Source organism: Rhinatrema bivittatum, chromosome 4 (assembly GCF_901001135.1).
Source record: "Rhinatrema bivittatum chromosome 4, aRhiBiv1.1, whole genome shotgun sequence".
NCBI lineage: Eukaryota > Metazoa > Chordata > Amphibia > Gymnophiona > Rhinatrematidae > Rhinatrema > Rhinatrema bivittatum.
The window spans coordinates 174,013,197-174,036,433 of NC_042618.1; the positions used below are offsets into that span (position 1 = coordinate 174,013,197).

The window sequence follows — 23,237 nt, forward strand, 5'->3', positions numbered from 1 at the left end:
TCTCCCCAGATAGTACCATTCAGACTGTCTTCTCGGTACTGACCTCTGCCTATTACTTTGACTCCGATTGACCGCCACCTGGATTTTGACCTTTGCCTGACCTGACATTGTCCGGACCGACCTCTGGTTCCTGACCCTTGCCTTGGCTAACTACCCTGGACTGATTATCTGGCCTTGACCCGTGCATTCCACTTAGACTCTCTATGCTGGCCTTCCATGACCTCTGGCCTTCCTCCTTGAACTTTGACTGCGCACCCTTACCTGTGGTGGGCACTCCTCTATAGGAGATCCTGTGAGGACCACCTCCTATTGGCGAAGCTCCAACTATCCAGTCTCCACCTGTACTCCGCTTCCTGGTGGAAGGCACCTTCCCGGCCTGACCGGAGGGCCTACCAATCCTGCACCAGGCCAAGGGTCAACTCTCTATGCGCAACAATCATAGGAGTGATGAGGCAGAAGGACTGCTGCCTGCTGCTTGCTAAAGACATCTGAATACCCTACATATTGTGGCAGGCCAAGTAGCTCCAGGGTGACTGCCCAGGCAAGAAATTCTCCTTGACAACGAGATCATAACCAAGCTATCTGTAAGGTTCCCCAATCAATGTGAGGTTGATGCAGCATGAACCACAGTAGACCCAAGACCAGTCTGCATGGATATTGGGGCAGTGGCCAACATAACACATCCTAGTAGGGGTACTCCATTAACCAAAGCAATCATGAATACATTGTCTAGCAGAACAGTTGGGACACCATACTGCTGCACCAAGAATTCATGAATTAAATTTACACCGGCACCGGTATAGAGGAAATTTTGAGTATCCACATGGGTTTCCCCGAAAGAGAGGCATATTGGTACCAGGATTTGTGGAGGAACATTAACAACCTAGAGTGGCCTCTCCCACCAGACCTAGGTCTTGGAGTTTCCCAGCTTGACCAGGCAGCACAGAATATGCATAGATTGAAGTATTTATGCCTTACCTTCTCCTCTGGAGATAACTTGAAGTGAACCTATATGTATTTTTCCTTCAAAGGAGCTGGTTCTGGAGATGGTCTGTTAACCACAGGTCGCTGAAAGCTGGGGGCAAGTTGGATGGGGTGTCAAGCCAATTCCCTCTCATGAGCCCATTCTTGGAATCTAAGCTTCAGACAGATTGCCAGACTGGTTAAAGCTTCCAAGATATCAGGTAAGTTTCAGCCGGCCAGCTCATCTTTGATGCATTCAGACAACCCTTGCCTGAAAATGGCAATTAAATTGTCATTGCCCCATTAGAGTTCAGATGCCAGAGTGCGGAAATGAACTGCATTTTTGCCTACAGAAAGGGAACCTTGTCTAATGTGGAGGAGCTCCATCACCATGCAAGAATTGCAACCGGATTCATCAAATATCGGGCAAAATTCTTGCAGGAATGCACCTTGGGAGCTGGGCAAGTAACCAGGCCCTGAAGATAGTTGGTCATCGTATTCAATTGGTCCTGCTGCTTCTTCAGCTGATGAGCTAACCTGGCAATGGTGGAGGCTTGAGGCAAGTCCACCAAGCTCATGGCCTCAGCAAACTGTGAAGAATGGCGTGGAAGTGAGCCCTTGATGCTGTGACATAGTTGACGCAGCCTCATAGGTGAACTTAGATAGGTCCCTAGAGCAATGGAGAGAGAACAAGAGTCCAAGGACATGCCAGGGTCAGGACAGACAATAGACTGGAGATACCAGGAGCAGGCCTGGAGTCGAGGTGAACAGTGAGCATGTGTTGTCAGGTACAAGGCAAGAGTCAGGTCCAGGCAACAGGCAAACATGGTAATGTCCAAGGCTAAGATCAGTACCAGGCCGAGGGGGGAACAAGAATCGATGCTGGGCGAGATGAGCTGAGGAAGGCAAGCTTGGATGAGACAGGCTGGGGAACTCAAGACTGGACAAATCATGCTAGAGAAGGCAAGGCTGGATGAGGCAGGCTGGGCAAGGTAAGGCAAGGCTCGATGAGAGAACACAAGAATTCAGGAATGCAAGAGCAACACGCTGTGCACAAGGTAGGAGACCCTTGCTGAGGTGGTGTTAGGCAGTCCGGACCATGCTTAAATAGTGAGGGCCTGCTGATGTCATCACTAGGCACCACGGGGATTTTCCCGCCACTGGCCCTTTAAGTACAGATGCATGGCATGCACACACGCCTATGGAGACCCTAGGGAGGAGCAGGATGATGGCGGCGTGCAGGCAGCGTCGGAGCCGCAATGGATGCTGGGGCCCATTGAATCATGTCAGCATCCTACCGTATTGGGAGGGTGCAGAAGGCGCTGTGGTGAGTCGGAGAGGGCAACTGGTCATGGGCCTACCTCACAGCCGGCCAAACATAGCATTGTTCTTGTAAATCAAGCAGATGATCCCTTCAGCCTTTATTGAAGGGTCAACAGGCTCTGAGGGTGCTTTGTGCTCATTCTATGAGGGCTCAGGCACACATTCTCAAAGCAGCCTTGACTTCTTCACACTGATGTTTTAATGGGCTTGGGTGCATCCCACTAGTCCAAATTGGTGTAGCAGGATGATAAGGAAGGTGAAATTTAGTCTTGCCTGTTAATTTCCTTTCCTTGTGCCCTGCTACACCAGTCCAGGTACCTCCAGGGAAGTCGGGCTTACACTGTTATCCTTGGTAGTGGATCTTGGATTTGGCAGAAACATTCAGTTGCACCTTAGAGTTGCGCCCTAGACTGCTTTTTCTGTGCTATTTGTCTCTTCTGTTGCACTGCTTGGCATGCATAGTGCCATACAGAGACAAGTGGAATACAGTCCCTGATGAGAAGAGTTTGCTTTCTAAGCAGGTCAAACAGACAGGAGAGTTTTCTATGTCCATCCTGTATATGAAGTCTCTATTTATTGTTCCTAAAATTAATTGTGTTTTAGGGGCAGTTGGTATTTGCCATTGCTTTGACTTAAGAACTCTGACTATTGTTGGTGCACCACCAGCCTATATACCAAGTGATGATATTACTGAAAAAGGGTGTGACCTCGCTCTCCAGCTGCTAATAGGCAGAGATAAGGAAAGAGAGAGGAAAGGAAATTAACAGGTAAGATTAAATTTCACTTTCTTCAGGACTAATACAAGAAAAAGAAGATGCATTGAGTTTGCATGTAACCAAATCTCTGACCAGATTCCCTCCTTTTTCCTTCTCATTCCCAAAACACAATTTTTGAAAGCCTGTAGTCAGCTCTCAAAAGTGCCTTTGACGTACCTATTTCCAGCAAAAGGCCAGTGAAGGGTCCCCGGAGACCCCTACCAATTACAGGATTGTAAAGGAGAAAAAGCGGCCATTCATGTCCCTGATTATGAGCCTCCCTGTGGATTTGAAAACATGAATTGAAGACTTGCCAATGTTTGGTGGGAATCACAGTATCCAAAACACCACCCTCAGAGCTTCACATCAGCAGAATGTGTCAGAATGGAGCATTTTTTTATGACGGAGCCCATGGCAACAAGGAGCCTTTTTTTTTTTTTTTAGGATGGAGACCATGGCAGCTTGGAGTTTTGTATCAGGCAAGGAGGAAAGACCTTGGAGATTTATCCTCCTGAAAGCAAAGAACCTGTAGATGGCAAAGATTTGGGGCTAGGGGCATAAATCAATCTGGAATCCTCCAGAGAAGCGATGTTTTATGGCACAGGTCTCAAAGGGCTTTATTTTGCCCTTTGGGAAAAGCCTGACTGGATTGCTTTCCCTCTTTTGCTATTACAATATATATATATTTTTTTTATAACAGATCAGTATTTCTCTTGCAAAATTATTTTTTTAAAGTCTTATTTTGGTTAATGGTATTTAACATTATTTCTCTATAAAACACCATCAATGTAGACAGCACTTTAGGTAAGTCAAGTAAAAGTACATGAGTTAAAATAACCACAGTTTGGAACATAGTAAATAATGATCTGATTGATAGTATAAATGTTTAATGGGAGTTTTAATAGACAAAGACACAGACACACACATACCTCTCTCTGTGTGTGTCACACACACCACACACACACACATATACATGAGATCTGAGTATCTGTGACATATAAAAGGTAATATATTCACTGATTTCCTAGAGATACATCTCTTAGTTCTTTGTTTGTTTTTTCCCCCTTTGACAGAAAAGCAGGTTGATTTTTACAATCCTTTCAAGAATGAGGACGTTGAGCCTCAATTCTTCTCCAACGCCATTGGCTCTCTTTGACTTACGTTTCAGTAGAGGTGTCACTGTGTGCGCACCTGGGAGCTTCTTCCAGTGCTTTGGGGGAACAGAGGGGGGAGCCGGCTCTTTCAACCCATGAAAAATGAACAGCTTTGTCCCATGTGCTTGCTGATAGCTCCAGGTCAAAGTGCTGGGTACCTGACAGGGTCTTGTTTTGTTTGTATCACTGCAGCACCAGAGTGGGGTTCTAATGCAGGTCTGCTCTTCAGCCGGCTGTGCTGAACTCGTGCACGCCTGTGTGCATGTATCAAAGAAACATGGACGATAGCTGAGTGTCCAAAATGCTTTTCACGGTTGCTTTTCAAACAGTCTGCATAGCGGTAAATTCTGCATGTACGCATTACGTTGTACTTGCAGATTTTACTGAAAATTTTCAAAGCGAACTTATGCGCCTAAATTCACTTTGAACATTTGCCGATAATTGGCTGCATGCATGCAGAAATTCACTCTCGTAAATGTTTACACCTCCTCTATGGGACCCGTAACTTGCGTTGTACACTTACTTGCATGCTTTTTAAAGTAAAAAAAAAACAATTATAGGCAGGATTTTAAAACCCCAGCGCACGTAAATCCCGGGGTTTACGCGCGTGGCCAGGCCTTACACGCACTGGGCCAATTTTCAAATGGGCTTGGCCACGTGTGTAATTGCCAGGCCGTAAAAGGGTGTGGGGCGGGGCTAGAGGCGCCTGGTACAGTGGCCATTTGCCGCTATGCCGGGGGATTGCATGCCGGCAGGATGCCATCACACGCAACTTGCTCCTGCTCCTTTGCAAGAGCAAAAGGTGAGTTAAAAAAATGGGGGGGGGGGGGGCTAGGATAGGGATAAGGGAAGGGTAGGATTAGGAGAAGGGGAAGGGAGGTTAGGGTAGCTGGTTGGGAAGTTCCCTCCCAGTCCGCTCGTAATTGGAGCGGACTGGGGAAGGCCCCGAAGCGTCGCCATGCAAATTTGCAAAATTATACCTCCCCTTGAGCACGCTGACCTTGAATTTCATAACATGCGCGAGCCACCTAGTGATGGACTCTCTACCTGGGTAACATCAAGCTAGGTTGAGAGAACATTGCACAAATCTCATCTTTGAGTGAGTTTCCTCACACCGAAGGTCATCAAATCTTCACAAGAGAGCACTGTTCTGTTCGTATGTCTCACTTTGAATGTCAAAGTGGCCCCTAACCGCTACACTAATACCTAAACCTCACCTCGAGTGACTAGGTGGGCCTCCCATAGAGATATAAATACCAATCTATTGTGAGGCTTTCTCTCTCTGTCCCCCCCCCCCCCCGAGGGCCCTGATAGCTACATCACAGTGTACGTTAAAGCCGTGCGATTCGGCTTTGCAAAACTGTGAGCCCAGCCCACTTGGCCAAAAATCCCGCCCCAATATCCTCCCCTTTTTCTCATTTGCATCACACCATGCGTTATGGTGCTTTCACACGCGTTAAAGGAGTTTTCGCATGCAAAAACTCCATATAGCACTTTGATAAGAACATAAGAAAATGCCATACTGGGTCAGACCAAGGGTCCATCAAGCCCAGCATCCTGTTTCCAACAGTGTCCAATCCAGGCCATAAGAACCTGGCAAGTACCCAAAAACTAAGTCTATTCCATGTAACCATTGCTAATGGCAGTGGCTATTCTCTAGGTGAACTTAATAGCAGGTAATGGACTTCTCCTCCAAGAACCTATCCAATCCTTTTTTAAGCACAGCTATACTAACTGTACCAACCACATCCTCTGGCAACAAATTCCAGAGTTTAATTGTGCATTGAATAAAAAAGAACTTTCTCCGATTAGTTTTAAATGTGCCCCATGCTAACTTCATGGAGTGCCCCCTAGTCTTTCTACTAACCAAAAGAGTAAATAACCGATTCACATCTACCCATTCTAGACCTCTCATGATTTTAAACACCTCCCTAAGTCAGCCAGCTAATTCTGAATCTCGGAGTTAGCTGGTTAACTTAGCTAGCCAACTCAACCCCTCCTAGTTATGTCCTTAACTTAGCCAATTTATTAGCCAGCTAGAATTTAGCCGTATATGTGCCCAAATGCTAATTTCACCAGCTAACCACCTTGCTAATCCCATGTAAATTAAGTATTACTTGCAAGGTAGGGAGGTAGGCTAGGAGTCATACTGCTCTGTTTGCATTATTTTACTGCAGTAAAATGAATGCCTGGGTCTGAGGTGCAGTAAAAGTGGCCAGACTATCCTGATGACATTGGAAAGATTGTGCCTATGTTTTGTCTCCGTGTGTGTTGGAGTGGATGTTGTAAGAACATAACAGTGATGGCAGGTTAGGTAAGACCAAATGCTCTATCCAGTCTGCCCGGCAAATGGCTTATGGTAGTAACTGCCGCACTGTGCAGATTAACCTCATGCCAGTAGGAAATCTCTAGCCAGTTGGCTTACACTTTCAGTTTAATTTTTTGAGTATTATGAAGAGGAGTCAATACATTTTTTTTTTTTTAATTTACAGAAGTGAACCCTGCAGTAACATAATTTTTATTACAGCGTCCCTTTCAGATCTTTGAAACCTGCTAAGAGGCATGAGTTGACCTCTGATAATACTGTGAGACACCGGTGCAGTGCACTCTGCACCATTGTTGAAAGGGTGAATACCAGTTGGCTCAGCCCACACCAGAGCACAAGTCAGTCAGCAGCCAACCTTTTTTTTATATTTTTTTTTTACATACCACTTTGTATACCTTGAATGAAACATTGCCCTCTGGTTGGCTGGTGTACTCTGTGTTCATTATACTATGAGCAAGCAGCTTTCTGACTGGCATGGTTTTGGCTCTTGTATCTGCATCCAGGATCTCATCGCTGGTGCAAGCCTTGATCTTCTCATACTTCACCCTGAAAATTTGACGTCACTTGAAAGCCAAAGCATACAATCAGGCTGATGCAATAAGACACTCATACTGAGCGCCTGTTTTCCTAACCCACATGTGTCCCCAGTGTGCCTGATGCAGTATTCAAACGAGAATGAGATTGGAGCAGCAGAAAAAGGGCATGCTGAGGGAAATGTGCATTTCTGGGGATCAAAGGTTTATTGCATTGGGCGCACAGCCGTCAAAACTGTGTGTTCATAACAAAAGTGCACCTTTTTAAGGTTATATTGCTGAAGTTCATAGGATTGCTGATTTTAATGTTCGGGGTGAAAGGATGGTTTTCAAAATGCAGTTTCCATGTGGTGTGGGAGCCTGCAGATTATATAAAGGCTACAGGCAGACAAAGCCTTAATTTACTGCTTCTCCGGTTTCCCTGATCAAGTATGTGTGTGTATATATTTTTTTTTCTCCACCTTGTTTTCTTGTAATTAATTTAATAAGCCCTGGTTTAAAAATGTGTTTTAAGTGGTTTAAAAAATGTGTCTGAAGGAAATGTACAGCATGGGGAAAAGGTCAGGATTTTAATTAGTATCCTCAGAAGCAAACTATTTCACCAACCACAGTTTTTTGTTGCCTTGATACCACTCTAATCTATATCTGGGATTTTTTGCAAGATCAATGAGGAAAGAAACTTTATTGTTATCTGGACTTTTATCGATAAGTCAAGCAAACCAATGCCCAGTTCTCTTCCAAACAAGACACATTAAAGGCAATTAAACTCCCCAAAACAGGCATAGCAGATCTCCGTAACTTCATATTAAGGATGAGTTCATATAAAGCAGGGAACGGACAACTTATCTGGACCTCTTTATAATTAGATGAATCTTCAACCTCATAAACCTCATAAAATCCGTTCAAATAATATGTGATTTACATAACATTTTGCTTTGTCCCAAGCTGTCAAGTTCTGAGTATAAGCTGTACCTGAAGGAAATGTATAGCAGAAAGAACACTATATATTAATTGCTGTAAAATATCTATACATTGACTTGCTCAGGGAAACTGGAGAAGCGGTAAATTCAATCAGTTAGGTTTATACTAAGGGGGAGGACACATTTGTCGCAGCACAGAGGAAAAATGTTTTAATGTTATTTTATGAGTCCTCGACTGTGAGTTAACTTTACTGCACTTCCAGAGCTGGAGTTAATTTCCCCACTTTAAAAAATGTGCATTGGGCATCCAGCCTTTGGGTGCACTTTCCTGCATCGGATTGTGCCTTCATTTACATGTGCGGGCACCATTTGGTACGTGCTTATTAGAATGCACGTTTTAGGTGCATTAATCTCCTTGCTGTATAGGCGGATATCATTACGTGCACGAAACACGCGCTCAGCTGTGAGTAAAACCATGCGCTCGGCTGGACACATCTTATTGCATCGGCCTCAGAAAGTGAAGTCTTTCCAGTGTCTGCTCCATAACTCCCACCATGTGCACTCAAAAAAACAAATTTAAAGGCATTTTAGCTTCATCTTCTGTAGGAAAATGGTCTTATAAGATAGTCCTGTTTGTGGCTGTCTTTCTCTAATAACTTTTGAACTTCTCTGAAGTGAATGTTGTGGCTGTGATGGTTATCTATAGAGGATTTCATAATTCTGAGCATACTTGGTTGTTGGTCACCATATTTTAATTGCTTATTGGTTCGTATTTTGATATTGTTGATTTTATGTTTTATTGTATTTGGTTTGACTTGTACACTTCTTTGAATGGTCTTTGACTGGGAAGGAGGTATAAAAATATTATGTAAATAAATTTAATCCAATTCGTGTCACAGAATGTAGACTAGCCAATGACACCCCCCGCCCCCGGATCATATTTTTCATTTTTTGTTGTCCCTGACACTTGGATTCCCCTCTTCTTTTTCTGTCCTACAGGGAAATAGGTCAGTTCAGTTCAACTGAAATCTCAAGAAGGTCAGAGCACATAGTATGTCATCTGGCATTTTGAAAGCTGCCCTGTCACTGGTTAGTGCCTATAGTCACCAGTTGACTTATTGCCTACTGTTCATTAGGTTAGAGCTTCCAAAATCTGGCCCCTGCTAGTCTGGTTTTCAGAATGTGCACGATAAATATGCATGAGATCAATTTGCATACACTGGAAACCCAGTGTTTCCAAATTGATCTTATGCATATTCGTTGTGGACATCCTGAAATCCCGACTGGTTGAGGAGAGGGGAGGAGGGTCCAAAGGACAAGTTTGAGAAGCCCTGCCATGAAGAGAAACCATCTCTAATGTTTAATGATGTACTTATTACACCAAAGTTTACCTACCAAATATCATAGTTGGGAATAATGAAACATTTCCATCTCTCCTTGCCCTTCTGGCTCATGATGTTCTCATATCACCTAGCCACAGCAACCTTTCTACTAACTCATTATCTTTATGTTGTTTTGGGTCCTGGAATTGCTTTGACAGCTTTGGTTCCGCTGACTGATAGGGAATGGATTTTGAGAGGAAGCTGGTGTACTTAGCAGGGACCTCCTGTGTTATCTCTTCAAGATAGAGATGAGGAAATGAAAGGGAGCCATGCTGGTTCCACTCGGCAGGATCCCATCCCCTTCATCTGGGGAGCTTACATCTCAGCCGGTGCGTAATAAGAGCAGCTACATTCTGTGTTCAGCAAAACAAATCATAAGAATAAAATATTCAGTGCGTCTTGCATTTGATAGCTGGCACAGAAGTGTTTTCAGTGATAAAGCCACTGCAAATATATTCCAGCAGACGTGAATCTGTTGCCTCTGGATTTTCCTTTGAAATAAACTATTATTTAGTAGCCAGATTCTATTCTAACAATGACCCTCACCCTTGGTAATATTGTTGGTTTTATAAGGTGCAAAACAAATGATTTCAGTGAAAGTGGAATTTCTCATTTTCCTGGAGGAAAACCAGAACCCGTCTCCTGATTGCTGTTACAACCTGAGATGGAGCAGGGTGCACCTGTTTATCATACAGACACTTTCAATTCTTTAGGGGGATTTCTTTTTTTTTTATTTAGTTTCAGGTCTGGGAATGATTTGGGTGGTGAATAGGTCAACCAGCTTTAAACGTCATAAGGAATAGGTGACTTATCTATTCTGTGACCTGTGAGCGCCACTTTTCACCTGCTTTGGCTGTTTGGTTTCTTTTACCCAGAGGGTCAAACTAGAAGCTGAAGGAAAGGGGGAAGGAAGCTGCTGGTTTTCTGGATAGTACAGAGGCAGACTGAGAGCACCAGTGGCTGTGCCTCTGACAAGGGTATCTGTGCAGCATCCTCGCAGTTTCTACAAGGAAACACACTGACATTGTCTAAAAATTAAAAAAAAAGTAAGCTGGGTAAAATTAAATCAGAAGGTAATATTTAATATAAAGGTGAATTGAAAATAAAAAGGCATTTTGTCTGCTAGTGACATGATAGGAAGCAGCTGGGGAAGGCTCTGTGCCTGGTAGCTGTGCTGAAGACAGGGAAATAACTCTTGGTGCTCATGGAGAATCTGAAATGCGTTGACCCAGCGTTCTGCTGTTCCACCTCAGAGGTGGCTGTCCACTAGATGTACTGTGAATAAGGATTAATCTAACATGGAGGCGTGATTCAGTTATTGACAGTGGCATAATTAAGCTCTGGAATTCGTTGCCAGAGGATGTGGTGAAGGCTGTTAGTATAGCTGCATTTAAAAAAGTTTTGGACAAGTTCCTGGAGGAAAAGTCCCGAAATCATTATTAAGGTGGACTTAGAGAAATCCACTGCTTATCCCTGGGATAAGAAATGTGTAATCTATTTACCTTTTGGGATTCTCCCAGATACTTGGCCACTGCTGGAGACAGGATATTGGGTTTGATAGACCTTTGGTCTGACCCAAATCTTATGCCCTTAATAACTGTTACCGTAAATCATTTTTCAATCGACATGCCGAACAGTTATTAAGGCATCAAATATAGTGAAGATGTTTACATATGCTTCCCATATCATGCTTGCCTATAAAGTGTAGTGCACGTTCTGATAAAGTGGAAACGGTTTTTTAATTAAAGCCATTTGTATCTCAGTTGACTTAAGTCTGCCCAAGGTGCAGTAACAAGATGCTTTCCCTCCTAGAGGAAGTTAACTAGGAAGTGTTTTTCCCCACAGTTTTCAGCATGTCGGGTCCTAAGTCGCTGCTGTTTCTGATGAGACTAACATGAGTCCTCTTCTTCTTCTTCTTCTTCTTTCAGATGATGTCCCCCCATACTTTAAGACGGAGCCGGTCCGAACGCAGGTTCACCTGGAGGGGAACCGTCTGGTGCTCACCTGCATGGCGGAAGGCAGTTGGCCACTTGAGTTTAAATGGCTTCATGACAACCTGGAGCTCACCAAGTTCTCGTTGGAGTACAGGTGAGTTGTGGGTTTTGGCGCGCTGCCCAAGGTCCTCGTTGACCTGGCCAACCTGGTTTATTTCTGGCAAGATCGTCTTAGTGTTCTTACCCATGGGAAGCAGCTTCTGTTAGCTTGCTTTTATTCACAGCCAGCAAGGGGATGGTTACAAAAGCAGGCTATAGTGAGTCATGTAATTGAGTGGTATGTGCTAAGGAACGGGGAGGAGGTGTTTAACTCCCCTGTAAAGATCCAGTGTGGGAAGAGTTAATCACTTTAGAGAGTTGGATGTTTGTTCCAAAGCAAACTGAGGAAGACAATATTCCAGGAGCTCAGATAGAATTTAAAAGTCAATTCAATTTCAAATCCACTTAAATTTTACTGTGAAACCTGAGGATCGCTGTGCAAGGAGGGTCAGTGGATCAGATTTGAAAGAGATGAGTTTAGTTGAGCAATGTAGCAGATGCAGAGGAAGGGTTGGTCTACCCACTCTCCTCTAGTCTTGATTAAGGCATCATGGAGGATTCATGGAAGCTTTCAACAAAGCAACAAGAGCTCCGGGAGTTTGCACTGTTCTGTACCTGTTGGGGGATAGGAAGGGATACGCGAGGAGGGAGCTTGCACTGCTGCTGCATCTGCTCTTCTGTAGCTAACTGGAGCATATTAGCTTCCAGCATCGTCAGTCCAGCCCCTTTCACGAACCCTAAAGTCATGAAAAATGTTTAAATAACTGAGACAATATACTATTAGCAATGTTTTGTTTTGTAATAAGAAAAGCACAGAATATTAGAAAATGTTATTAGAGCCATTTTCTGTTTCACTTGGTAAATAATAAATGAACAGAATAATTTGCTACCCAACGTGCCTCCTTTATAGATTGTTCTCAATATATAGTCAAATTTAACATGAATAAAAAATATTCACAAATGGGTAGGATGTTGGAGGAGTGGTACTGTGTAAATTATACTGCTGTGAATATCATATGGTAATACCTCCCCAGACAAATATCACATGCCTGATACCGCAGATTATCCAGGGCTCCCCAGGCTATAAATTACCTCACATTTGGGGGGGCAAAGCACTATATGAGCCTCATGAATCTTAATGAAAAGGTTTTAGCGAGACCAAATGAAGTTATGTTTCAGCTCTGAAAATTGTGTGTGTGTGTGGAAAATTGGGGAGGGGGCTGTTCCAGGTGACCTGCAGCCGCTCTGTAGCCCTCTCTACTGGGCAGGTATTGACAGTGGAGAAGGTTTATATAAAAGGATGTGACCTTGAAGAAAAAACTTTCACCTTTCTCTCCCACCCCCGGCTCTGCAGACCCTTTCTAAAGAAGGGGCTTCCTGTTACTCTGGGTTCCAGATAAAAGAATCTGGCCATTTCTTCCTTACCAGCTGCCGCTAACTTTTAATAAATGCCTGACAAGTCACTAGGTTAGGAAAGAACTGACGCATCTCCCAAATACTTTCTTTGTTTTGTGTGGGAGGGAATTTCTTTCAGTACAAAAACACCCAAATCATCTTTGATTGTTCAAAACATGTCTCTGCTTCAAAAATGATCTCTCTCATCTGCTGGTTCTTCTAATAAGAAGTGGTTGCAGTTCATAGCGTGCACTGCAAAGGACACCAGCATTCCTTGCTATTGGACACTGGTTTTCCTCAGCATTAGTGTCGGAACTAACTGCATAAGCACCCAAAATAAAAACAAAACAAAACATTATTTTAGTGCTAAAATAGTGAATTAGTAAAAAGAAATCTTACCCTTGACACAGCATTACTAAAGCGAAGTTGTGAGTCCTTAGGCTGTGGCATGGTTGACACAGCCTAGTAGGCAAACCCACTAGGCCCATGCCAACAGCTGGTGGACACGTCCTTGTTGAGACAGGGGTAGGAGTTTCACTTGTACCAGCCCTGTTCCCCCGCAGGTTGAACCTTTGGGTTCTATGGGTCTTCTGTCTCAAAGGATCTAGAAAGAGCATCAGCCCGTTGATTCTTCTCCACAGGATAGTACTGGAGCTCATGAGAGGTCTAGAACAGATATTTACTCTTTCAGATAATAGAAGGACTAGGGGGCACTCCATGAAGTTAGCAAATAGCACATTTAAAACTAATCGGAGAAAATTCTTTTTCACTCAACGCAAATTAAGCTCTGGAATTTGTTGCTAGAGGATGTGGTTAGTGCAATTAGTGTAGCTGGGTTTAAAAAAGGTTTGGATAAGTTCATGGAGGAGAAGTCCATTAACTGCTATTAATCAAGTTGTCTTAGAGAATAGCCACTATTACTGGCATCTATTTAGTGTTTGGGTACTTGCCAGGTACTTGTAGCCTGGATTGGCCACTGTTGGTCTGACCCAGTATGGCAATTTCTTATGTTCTTATGTTCGACTGAAAAACAATGACCATCTGGTGAGTATTCAAGTGCTGGGCCTGCGGTAGATATTCCAAGTGTTTGTGGTCAGTATAGATCATGTTTATCCCCTTCCAATAGATGACGCCATTCTTACAGCTCTAATTTCACAGCCAGGCGCTCCTGGTCCCCAGTTGTATAATTCTTTTCCACCGGGGAAAATTTCTTGGAAAAAAAGAATCATGGCATCAAGGTCCCTTGATCATTGTGTTAAGTGAGGATAGCCCCTATCCCAGAGGGTTTTAATGAGTCCAGATGGCAGAAACAAAAGCCTTGGAGAAACTCCTTTTTGAGGTGATTAGAGGCTTGGATGGCTTCATCGGGCCAGTGACGGGTGTCTGTACCCTTTCTGGTAAAGGCAGTAAGGGGAGCCACCAAGGAGGAGTACCCGGGCATAAACTGGCGGTAGTAATTCACAATGCCAAGGAAGCATTGCAAGGCTTTAAGTCCTATGGGCTGCAACCATACCTGAATGGCCTTGACCTTCTCTGGGCACATACGTAGTCTGAGCCAGGAGATGATATAACCCAGAAATGGCAGCTTCTCTTATTCAAATATATACATTTTGAGTTTTGTGTACAAGTGGTGTTCCCAGATTCTTTGAGACACCTGCTTTACCTGCTTTCTGTGCTATGGCAGGGAATGTGAGAAAATGAGGATGTCATCCAAGTATACCACCACATGGGAATACAGTAGATCCCAGATGATCTCATTTACCATATGTTGGAAGATGACGGGGGTATTACAAAGGCCTATGAGCATGATAGGATACTCTTAGTGGCCATCTCTGGTGTTAAAGGCCATCTTCCACTCATTGCCATCTTGGATGCAAATAAGGTTATAGGCTCTTCTGACATCATGAAGATTTGCGCCCCCCATAGGCGGGCAAATTGTTCCATAATGAGTGGTAGGCGTTAGCAGTTCTTCCGCATGATGGTGTTGGGGGTGATAGTGTCAAACGATCTGAAGTCGGCGAAACAATGTGACAAGGCGATAGCTAAAGCCAGAAGAATGCTGGGCTGCATAGAGAGAGGAATATTGAGTAAGAAAAGGGAAATGATTATCCATTTGTACAGGTCCTTGGTGAGGCCTCACCTAGAGTACTGTGCTCAGTTCTGGAGACCGTATCTCCGAAGGGACAGAGACAGGATGGAGGCAGTCCAGAGAAGGGCGACCAAAAAGGTGGATGGTCTTCATTGCATGACTTATGAGGAGAGACTGAAGAATCTAAATATGTACACCCTGGAGGAAAGGAGGAGCAGAGGTGATATGATACAGACTTTCAGATAATTGAAATGTTTTAATGATCCAAAGACAACGACAAACCTTTTCCGTTGGAAAAAAATCAGCAGAACCAGGGGTCGCAATTTGAAGCTCCAGGGAGGAAGACTCAGGAAGTATTTCTTCACGGAGAGGGGTGGTGGATGCCTGGAAGTATTTCTTCACGGAGAGGGTGGTGGATGCCTGGAACGCCTTTCCAGAGGAAGTGGTGAAGACCAAAACTGTGAAGGATTTCAAAGGGATGTGGGATAAACACTGTGGATCCATAAAGTCTAGAGGATGTGAATGAAGAGAAGATGCATGGGGTGGCTTGCGGGAATGACAGCTACTACCTGGAGATTAATTCCCTTATTCAATAAACATACACACGGTTAATGTGAATCCAGCATTGCTCTATGCTTCAACGGCAAGAGGAAATGTGGAAAAAAGGATTTGCATTCACAAAAAAGCGGGGGAGTAGCTTGCTTGTTGCGGCGGTTACTACCCCAAACCAAATAAGCCTGATACTTCACTTTCAATGCATATCCAGCATAGCTCTCTGCTTCAACAGCAGGGGGGATGAAGAAAAGAGGATTTATATTCAGACAACAACTAACCAGGACTGAATTACATAGTCTGGGTAAACAAATAAGCATGGGTGTAGCTTTCTTGTTACGGCGGTTACTACCCCAAATCAATTATTTATTTATTTATTTATTTATTTGAGGTTTCTTATATACCGAGGCACGTTTTAAAACAAAACATCACCTCGGTTCACAATATAACATAACTTAGCAACCAGCTTTACAATATTAACATTAACAGGGAGAGGGTTAACAGGGGACAAAAACAAGAATTATATACAGGAATAATATACAAATGTACATGTTAATTTTAACAAAAATTAAGCCTGATACTTCACTTGGAATACATATCCAGCGCAGCTCACTGCTTCAATGGCAGGGGGATGAAGAAAATGTGATTTATATTCAGACAACAACCAACAAGGACTGAATTGTACAGGCTGGGTAGCCAAGCGTGGGAGTAGCTTGCTTATTGCAGTGGTTACTACCCCTAACCAATTAAGCTAGATACTTCATTTAAATGCAGCTCCAGCACTGCTCTCTACATCAGTGGTGGAGGTGGAAGGTAACTAGAACCAAAAAGTTACTAATAAGGGCCAAGAGTAACAGATAAGTATGAGAAAAAATAAGTGTGAAAGCTTGCTGGGCAGACTGGATGGGCCATTTGGTCTTCTTCTGCCGCCATTTCTATGTTTCTATGCTCCAGCTGGTGACGAGGACAAGTGGATGGTGACCGGTTCCAAGTTCTTCTGGAAGTAGGAAGTCATGACTTTGGTCTCAGGGACTGATAGCATATATACACAGCCCCTGGGAGGCATCTTGCCCAGTGTCAAATCAATTGGACAGTCATAGGTCCTGTGTGGTAGTAGGGTCTCTGCCTGTTGCTTGCTGAAGACATTAGTGAATGCCAAATACTGGGGTGGGAGCCCTGGCAGAGCTGACGTAGCCATCTAGGTGGCCTTGACCAACAGGTGGATTTCGGAGAGGCAGTGCCCTTGGCATGAGGTTCCCCATCCGAGTTATCTGTAGCATCTCCCAGTGCATCAATGGGTTATGCAGCATGAGCCAGGGTATTCCTAGGATGACAGGGTTGACAGCCCTGGGTAATACGTAAAAGGAAATTCTTTCCCAGTGTAAGAGGCCATTCTGCAGGGTAAGAGGTAAGGTGATCACAGTCAGGCAACTGGGTAGATGCTCACCATACACTGAAGATATGGTGAGTGCCTGGGCTAAGGTTTGCATATGGAGATTATATTGGTGAACCAGAGACTCCTCAACAAAGTTGCCGCCTGCTCCTGAATCCAAGAAAGCCTTTGTGTGTACCATGATATCCCCGGAGATGAGACAATTGGGCACTAAGATCTGCGGAGAAGAGGAAGATCAACCTAGGGTTGCCTCTCCGACTAACCCTAGGCTTGAAATTTTCCCAGTTTTTCAGAGCAGTAGCTGGTGAAATGCCTCTGGCCTACATAATAGAGGCAAAGGTTGAGCTGCCTACGCCTCCATTTTTCCTCTTCAGTGAGATAAGACCTACCCAGTTGCATGGATTTCTCTGAAGAGCTGGTGCCCATGGAGTCAGCAGAAGTAACCAAAGGCTGCTGGATCATAGGGGCCAATCAGAAAGATCAATGGAATACCCCTCTCTCTTGGACTCTCTCCTGAAAGCGCAGATCCACCCATATGGCCAAGGTGATAAGACCTTCCAGCGTGGGCGAACAGGGCCGGAGAGAGCAGGAATTAGGTACGTGCCAGCTAAGAAAAGTAGGCACCTATGTAAGGTTCTGATGTGATACTTAATAAGAGAAATCGTTTTCTAAATTTCCCAAATAATTTTTATTTATTTAAGAAGGCTTTATGAGCTTTTTTGTTAGCAAATTCTTCAATTACAATTGAAAAGTCAAGTAACTTTGCTATATCACTATTCATATTCAATATAGCCAATATAGCCATATTCAATATTTTTTTCGGTGATATATCATCAATTTTAAAATTTACGTCAAACACTCTCTTAAGCAAAGCTATTTCATCGAGGAGTTCAACTGAAACCTGATTCGCATATTGGCTAACAAAACTGTTTACTTTTTTAAATAATTTGTCTACACTCAAGTTCTTAAAGTCCCATAAGAAATCGAAATAGCTGCTTATTTCTTTAACTGCAGAAAATCGAAGCTTAAGCCCATTAAGTACAAAGTCTATTATGTGGTGGAAGACATTCACAATGAAGTAATTTTCTGCATGTTGTTGAGTTGAGTGCGTGGATCCACGACGCAAATTAAAGTTAGTCAATATACCTATTTTACTTGACACTGTTCAGGCTTCTTGAAGTATTTCATCCCACTTGTCTAAGCTTCAGAAGATCTTGTAATTGATTGATATTGTCTCTTTATGCGTCCAATGTTGCATCACGACATTCCAATAATAGATTTACCTCATGTATCATTGTTAGCACTTTAATCCAAATTGAAACCATTAAAACACATTCAAAACTGTCCAGATACTTTTCAATACCACCAAGGTCAGCCTTACATTCTGCTGTTAAGTTTGTAAGCTTGCTCATTTCTTTTACAGCGTTTCTAATACTTCCCAAATGTAGAGCAATAGGTCAAACACAATCTATCCTGGCTGACCACCTCATTTTGGACATTTGATGGAGGGATATAGGAACATGTTTTTTCAGTATTTCCCATCTTTGTGAACTAGAGCTGAAGATATTATACATTTTTTGAATCGTTCCAAAAAATGTAATCGCTTCTTTACATGCCTCGGCACTATCCGCTCTGACTAAATTTAACGTATGGTTTGCACAGCTTGAAAACAAGCGATTCTTATTTCTTTCTTTCAATTTAGCTTGAACACCATTGTACATGTCATACAATTGACCTACACAGTCATCAAAGTTAAGGTCAAAACTATCGAAGACTTCAAAACTTTTTTCAGCAATTTCTTCACCAGTCTTTTTAGGGAAATCACAAAACATAATAAAGCGTTCTTCAATAGAAAAGCTTGTATCTGTAACTTTAACATATCTCAAGATAAATGACAGCTGCTCTTGATGAGCATAGTCATATGTTCCATCCACAGAAATAGCAAAATATTTTGCTGCTTTAACTTCTTCTATAATTTTTTTCTGAACAAAAGAGTCACATATTTCAATACATTTGTTTTGAATATGATGAGAGAGATAATGCACCTGAAGATGGGAGTTATTTTCTTGTGAATTACAAACTTGTGCAACATGATCACTCAGTACCTGGTCGTACTTGCTCAAAAGCTCAACTAGGCCCAAAACGTTACCATTAGTACTCTCTCCTATTCGTTCGGAAGATCCACGTAATGCAAGTCCTCTTTCAGCCAAAAAAAAAATAATATGTAAAATTTGACGAAGGATCGTCTTCCATTTTTCACTTTCTGCCTTAAGTTGATTATCAACAAAATTATCGATTGTAGAATTACATATAACTGCTTTCATTGCTTCCTTCCATGTAATATAATTTCCTTTATGTATATTGGAATTTTCATGATTTGGTACAATGTCTTTCAATCTTCGCCATCCTTTTGCAATATCCCATCCTGGATGTTCAGCTAATGTGCTTACATTTGAAGAAACTTCTCTTTTGTTGAACAAAAAACAAGGAGCACAATACAAAGAAATATTTTCTTTACTCCAACACAGCCAATCTCTTTTATGTTTTTCCCCATTCTTAAGGATCATTATAAAAAGTCTAACTGGAAAAGAATGATTATCCTTATCATTAGAAACATTGGTTGGTATTTCAAAAGCTGGAACTTTCAGAAAACTTTCAGTGTGAAACTTGTTCCTCTTATTAATCAATCCAACGTCGCGTTATGATAATAAGCAACTTTCAGACTCCGTTTCATTATTTTTTTCCCCTGTAGAAGGCTGATCCAATTTGATTGTTTGATTTATTTCTTTATCGAATGCTTGTGAGGAGCAGTCATTGTCTGGTGCGGAAGGTAATACAACCACTTGATTGTCTCTACTAATCTGATTGTTCCTAGCCTCGTGTGTTTTTTGGTTTTTGATCAGAAATCCTGTAATCAATTTCGATCTTTTGACTGCTGCTTCCTGTAATTTGGCTCGTTTTCTTTTTGCCGCACCACTTTCACATTTTTTCATTGTCACCCAAAACTAGACGGAAAAAGAATTAGTACAAAATTATGTAAGATAGAATATTTTAACTTCTAAATTAAAAATTAGTATTACCTGATTCTTTTAATAATAATAATAATAATAAAAAAGATGATTGTCTTTATTAATTTATGATTGTTAAAAATAAGATCGCTTCTAAATAACATTGTGATAACTTTGTCAACAATTGTAATAAATGTCTAAAACATGACAAACATTACAGTTACATGCAGGGTTGTTACAACATAGAGGTGTTCATCAACAAATTGCTCAGGTAATTTAAAGAACAAAACGACTGAATCCTTCTCTTGCTTAAAAAAGTTAGTGTTGAATGGGCAATCCACAGGTATTATTCATACATGAATCAATATACAAACATATACCTGTGTAAATTTCAAACACAAATTTTATTAACCATTTATAATTTAATTTCACATGCATCTAAAATCTACTAACATTCATCACTCATACCACATTCATCCACAAGTTATAACATTACACCTATCCCTAATACAATATTATACCTATTGCTAACATATTAAAATACATACATATATCTCATATGTCAATTATTATACAATTGTAAACATTTCCCTTTACACGTTCACATCTCACTTGATCTTTTTAAAACTCCCGATTACTCAAATTTCATTTATAACAGACAAAAATCACCAGCACTATTTGCTTACTCCATTCCCTTCTCAGTTAATCGACGAGAGACTCTCGTTTCACCCAGATGGTTTCCTCAGGGGATCACTATTTAAATTATTCTTTCTTCATTTCCAGTATAGGGAACATCTCTATCATTTTCATTCTCGTTGTATATATGAGTTTTTACTTAATGTGCTGTCTCTTGAATTTCTCTATTCAGATTATTTAATATACAATGTCCATTTTCTTCCGACCAATATACCCACAACCTTAGAATAATATAGTATATCCTGCGGTTTCGCACCCACGTTATTTTACTGCTCCGCACTCTTCACTTCACAATCAATCTCAATGTCTTTGAGTAATTCCAATAATATAATTCTGAACTTCACATTAAACCTACAAACTTGTTTCCAAATTCACTCCATTTTCTCCACAGAGAATGCCGTGGCTGTGCGGCGTTCTCTGTGGAGAAAATGGAGTGAATTTGGAAACACTCATCATACCCCTTTCCAGATCATTTATAAATATATTAAAAAGTACCGGTCCAAGTACAGATCCCTGAGGCACTCCACTGTTAACATTTTTCCACTGTGAAAACAGACCATTTAATCCTATTCTCTGATTTCTGTCTTTTAACAAGTTTGCAATCCACAAAAGAACATCGCCTCTTACCCAATGACCTTTTAGTTTTCTTAGAAGCTGCTCATGAAGGACTTTGTTGAAAGCCTCTGAAAATGCAAATCACCACATCTACCGATTCACCTTTGTCCACATGTTTGTTCACTCCTTCAAAAAAATGTAGATTTGTGAGGCAAGACTTCCCTTGGGTAAATCCACGCTGGCTGTGTCCCATTAAACCAAGTCTATCTATATGTTCTGTGATTTTATTCTTTATAACCGTTTCCATGATTTTTCCAGTACTGAAGTTAGGCTTACCAGTCTGGATCACCTCTGGAGCCCTTTTTAAATATTGGATTATATTGGCCACTTTCCAATCTTCTAGTACAGTGGATAATTTTAATTATAGGTTATAAATTAATTGTAATAGGCCTGAAATTTCATTTTTGAGATCTTTCAGGACCTTGGGATATATACCATTTGGTTCAGGTGATTTACTACTCTTCAGTTTGTCATTCTGGCCTACTGCATCTTCCAGCTTCATCATGATTTGGTTCAGTTCACCTGAATCGTCACCCTTGAAAACTGTCTCCGGAACGGGTATCTCCCCAACATCCTCGTCAGTAAACACCGAAGCAAAGAATTTCTTTAGTCTTTCTTCAATGGCCTAATCTCCCATAAGTGCGCCTTTATTCCCACTATCATCTAATGGTCCAATCAATTCCCTCGCAAGCTTTTTGTTTCATATATATTTTTAAAAGTTTTTATTATACGTTTTTGCCTCTACGATTAACTTCTTTTCAAATTCTCTCTTAGCCTGGCTTATCAATATCTTACATTTAACTTGCCAATGCTTAAGCTTTATCTTATTTTCTTCTGATGGATCCTTCTTCCAATTTTTGAATGAAGATCTTCTGGTTAATATAGCCTCTTTCACTTCACTTTTTAACCATGCTGACAATCCTTTGGCTTTCCTTCCACCTTTCTTAATGTGGAATACATCTGGACTGTGATGCGCTTTGGAGGATGGACCCCTTGCTCAAGGTGGGGTTGATGCCACCTTTGGAGGAAACCACCACAGGTCCCCACCGTCAGTAGGTGAGGCCAGGATGGAGCAGCGACCCCGCTAGAGCTTCACCACTACCAACCCGCATTCCCCTCAGGTTGAGCCTTTGGGTACCGGGGCCGGCTGGACTTACGTGGGGTCTCTGAAGATGAGGAGATGAAGCGAGGACCAGGTCTGGAAGCTGCCGTGAGGACTCGATGGTAGAGTCGTGGGTGAGGGGCAGAGCAGGCAGCAGGTCTCGGATTACCAGGCTTGGGACAGGATGGGCGGCAATATTCTTAGTTGTGGTTCCCGGTGCAAGTCGGGGCAGGCAGCAGTACTCGTAGTTGTGTTTCCAGGCGAAGTTGGGGCAGGTGGCAGTACTCGTAGATGTGGTTCCAAACAAGGGTCGAATTCCAGAAGATGTCAGACAGAACAGGAACACTGGAGAGATCCTCCGGGGAGGAACAGGATACAGAAACTAGAAAGCAAGAAGCCAATTTAAGGTCTGTGAGCCAGACCTTGCTTTAAATAGGAAAGGAAAGGGTGGAGCAGCAAGGAGGGGCCGCGGCCATTTCCTGCCGCGGTCCCTTTAAATTCTGTGCAAAGACGTGCACGCCGGCCTAGAGAGACCAAGCGGGAGAGGGGCCCACGCTGAGCACAGCCTACGCATCAGGAAGGCCCTGACAGCAGGGCCTACCGGTGTGGTGGCAGGAGAAGCTGCGAGGGAGCAACCCGAGAGCGGCTGGCCGCCATTGCCAGCGTGCCCGGCCCCGAGGTAGCAGCGCTGCTGCGGTGAGTGGAGGAGGCTGGTCGCGGGGAGCCGCAGCCGGCAGACATAACAGACTGTGCTTCTAAGATGATATTTTTTTAACAATGTCCCCGCCTGTTGCACACTCTTAACTTTTGTAGCTGCACCTTTCATTTTTTAAACTATTTTTCTCATTTTTTTCAAAGTTTCCCTTTTGAAGAGGGTCCTCAGGCATTTAGGGTCCCAATGTAATTCAGACGCCAGTGTCTTGAATTCAATAGCAAAGTCAGCCAAGGGTTTGTGTTATGGTTAAGTGGTGTTTGGGTGGATTCCTGTGTACTGAGGC

At 42.5% G+C, this 23,237-nt stretch overlaps 1 protein-coding gene across 4 annotated transcripts in view; it reads left to right on the top strand.

Moving 5' to 3' along the window:
* The window catches only part of SDK2 (sidekick cell adhesion molecule 2), a 577,803-nt gene that overhangs the window by 306,773 nt on the left and 247,793 nt on the right, over window positions 1-23,237 (top strand). For all 4 annotated transcript variants that reach the window (XM_029599248.1, XM_029599249.1, XM_029599250.1 and 1 more), the window contains exon 2: window positions 11,285-11,444. In XM_029599248.1, coding sequence (XP_029455108.1) covers window positions 11,285-11,444 — 160 coding nt within the window. The remainder of the gene's footprint in view (window positions 1-11,284; window positions 11,445-23,237) is intronic.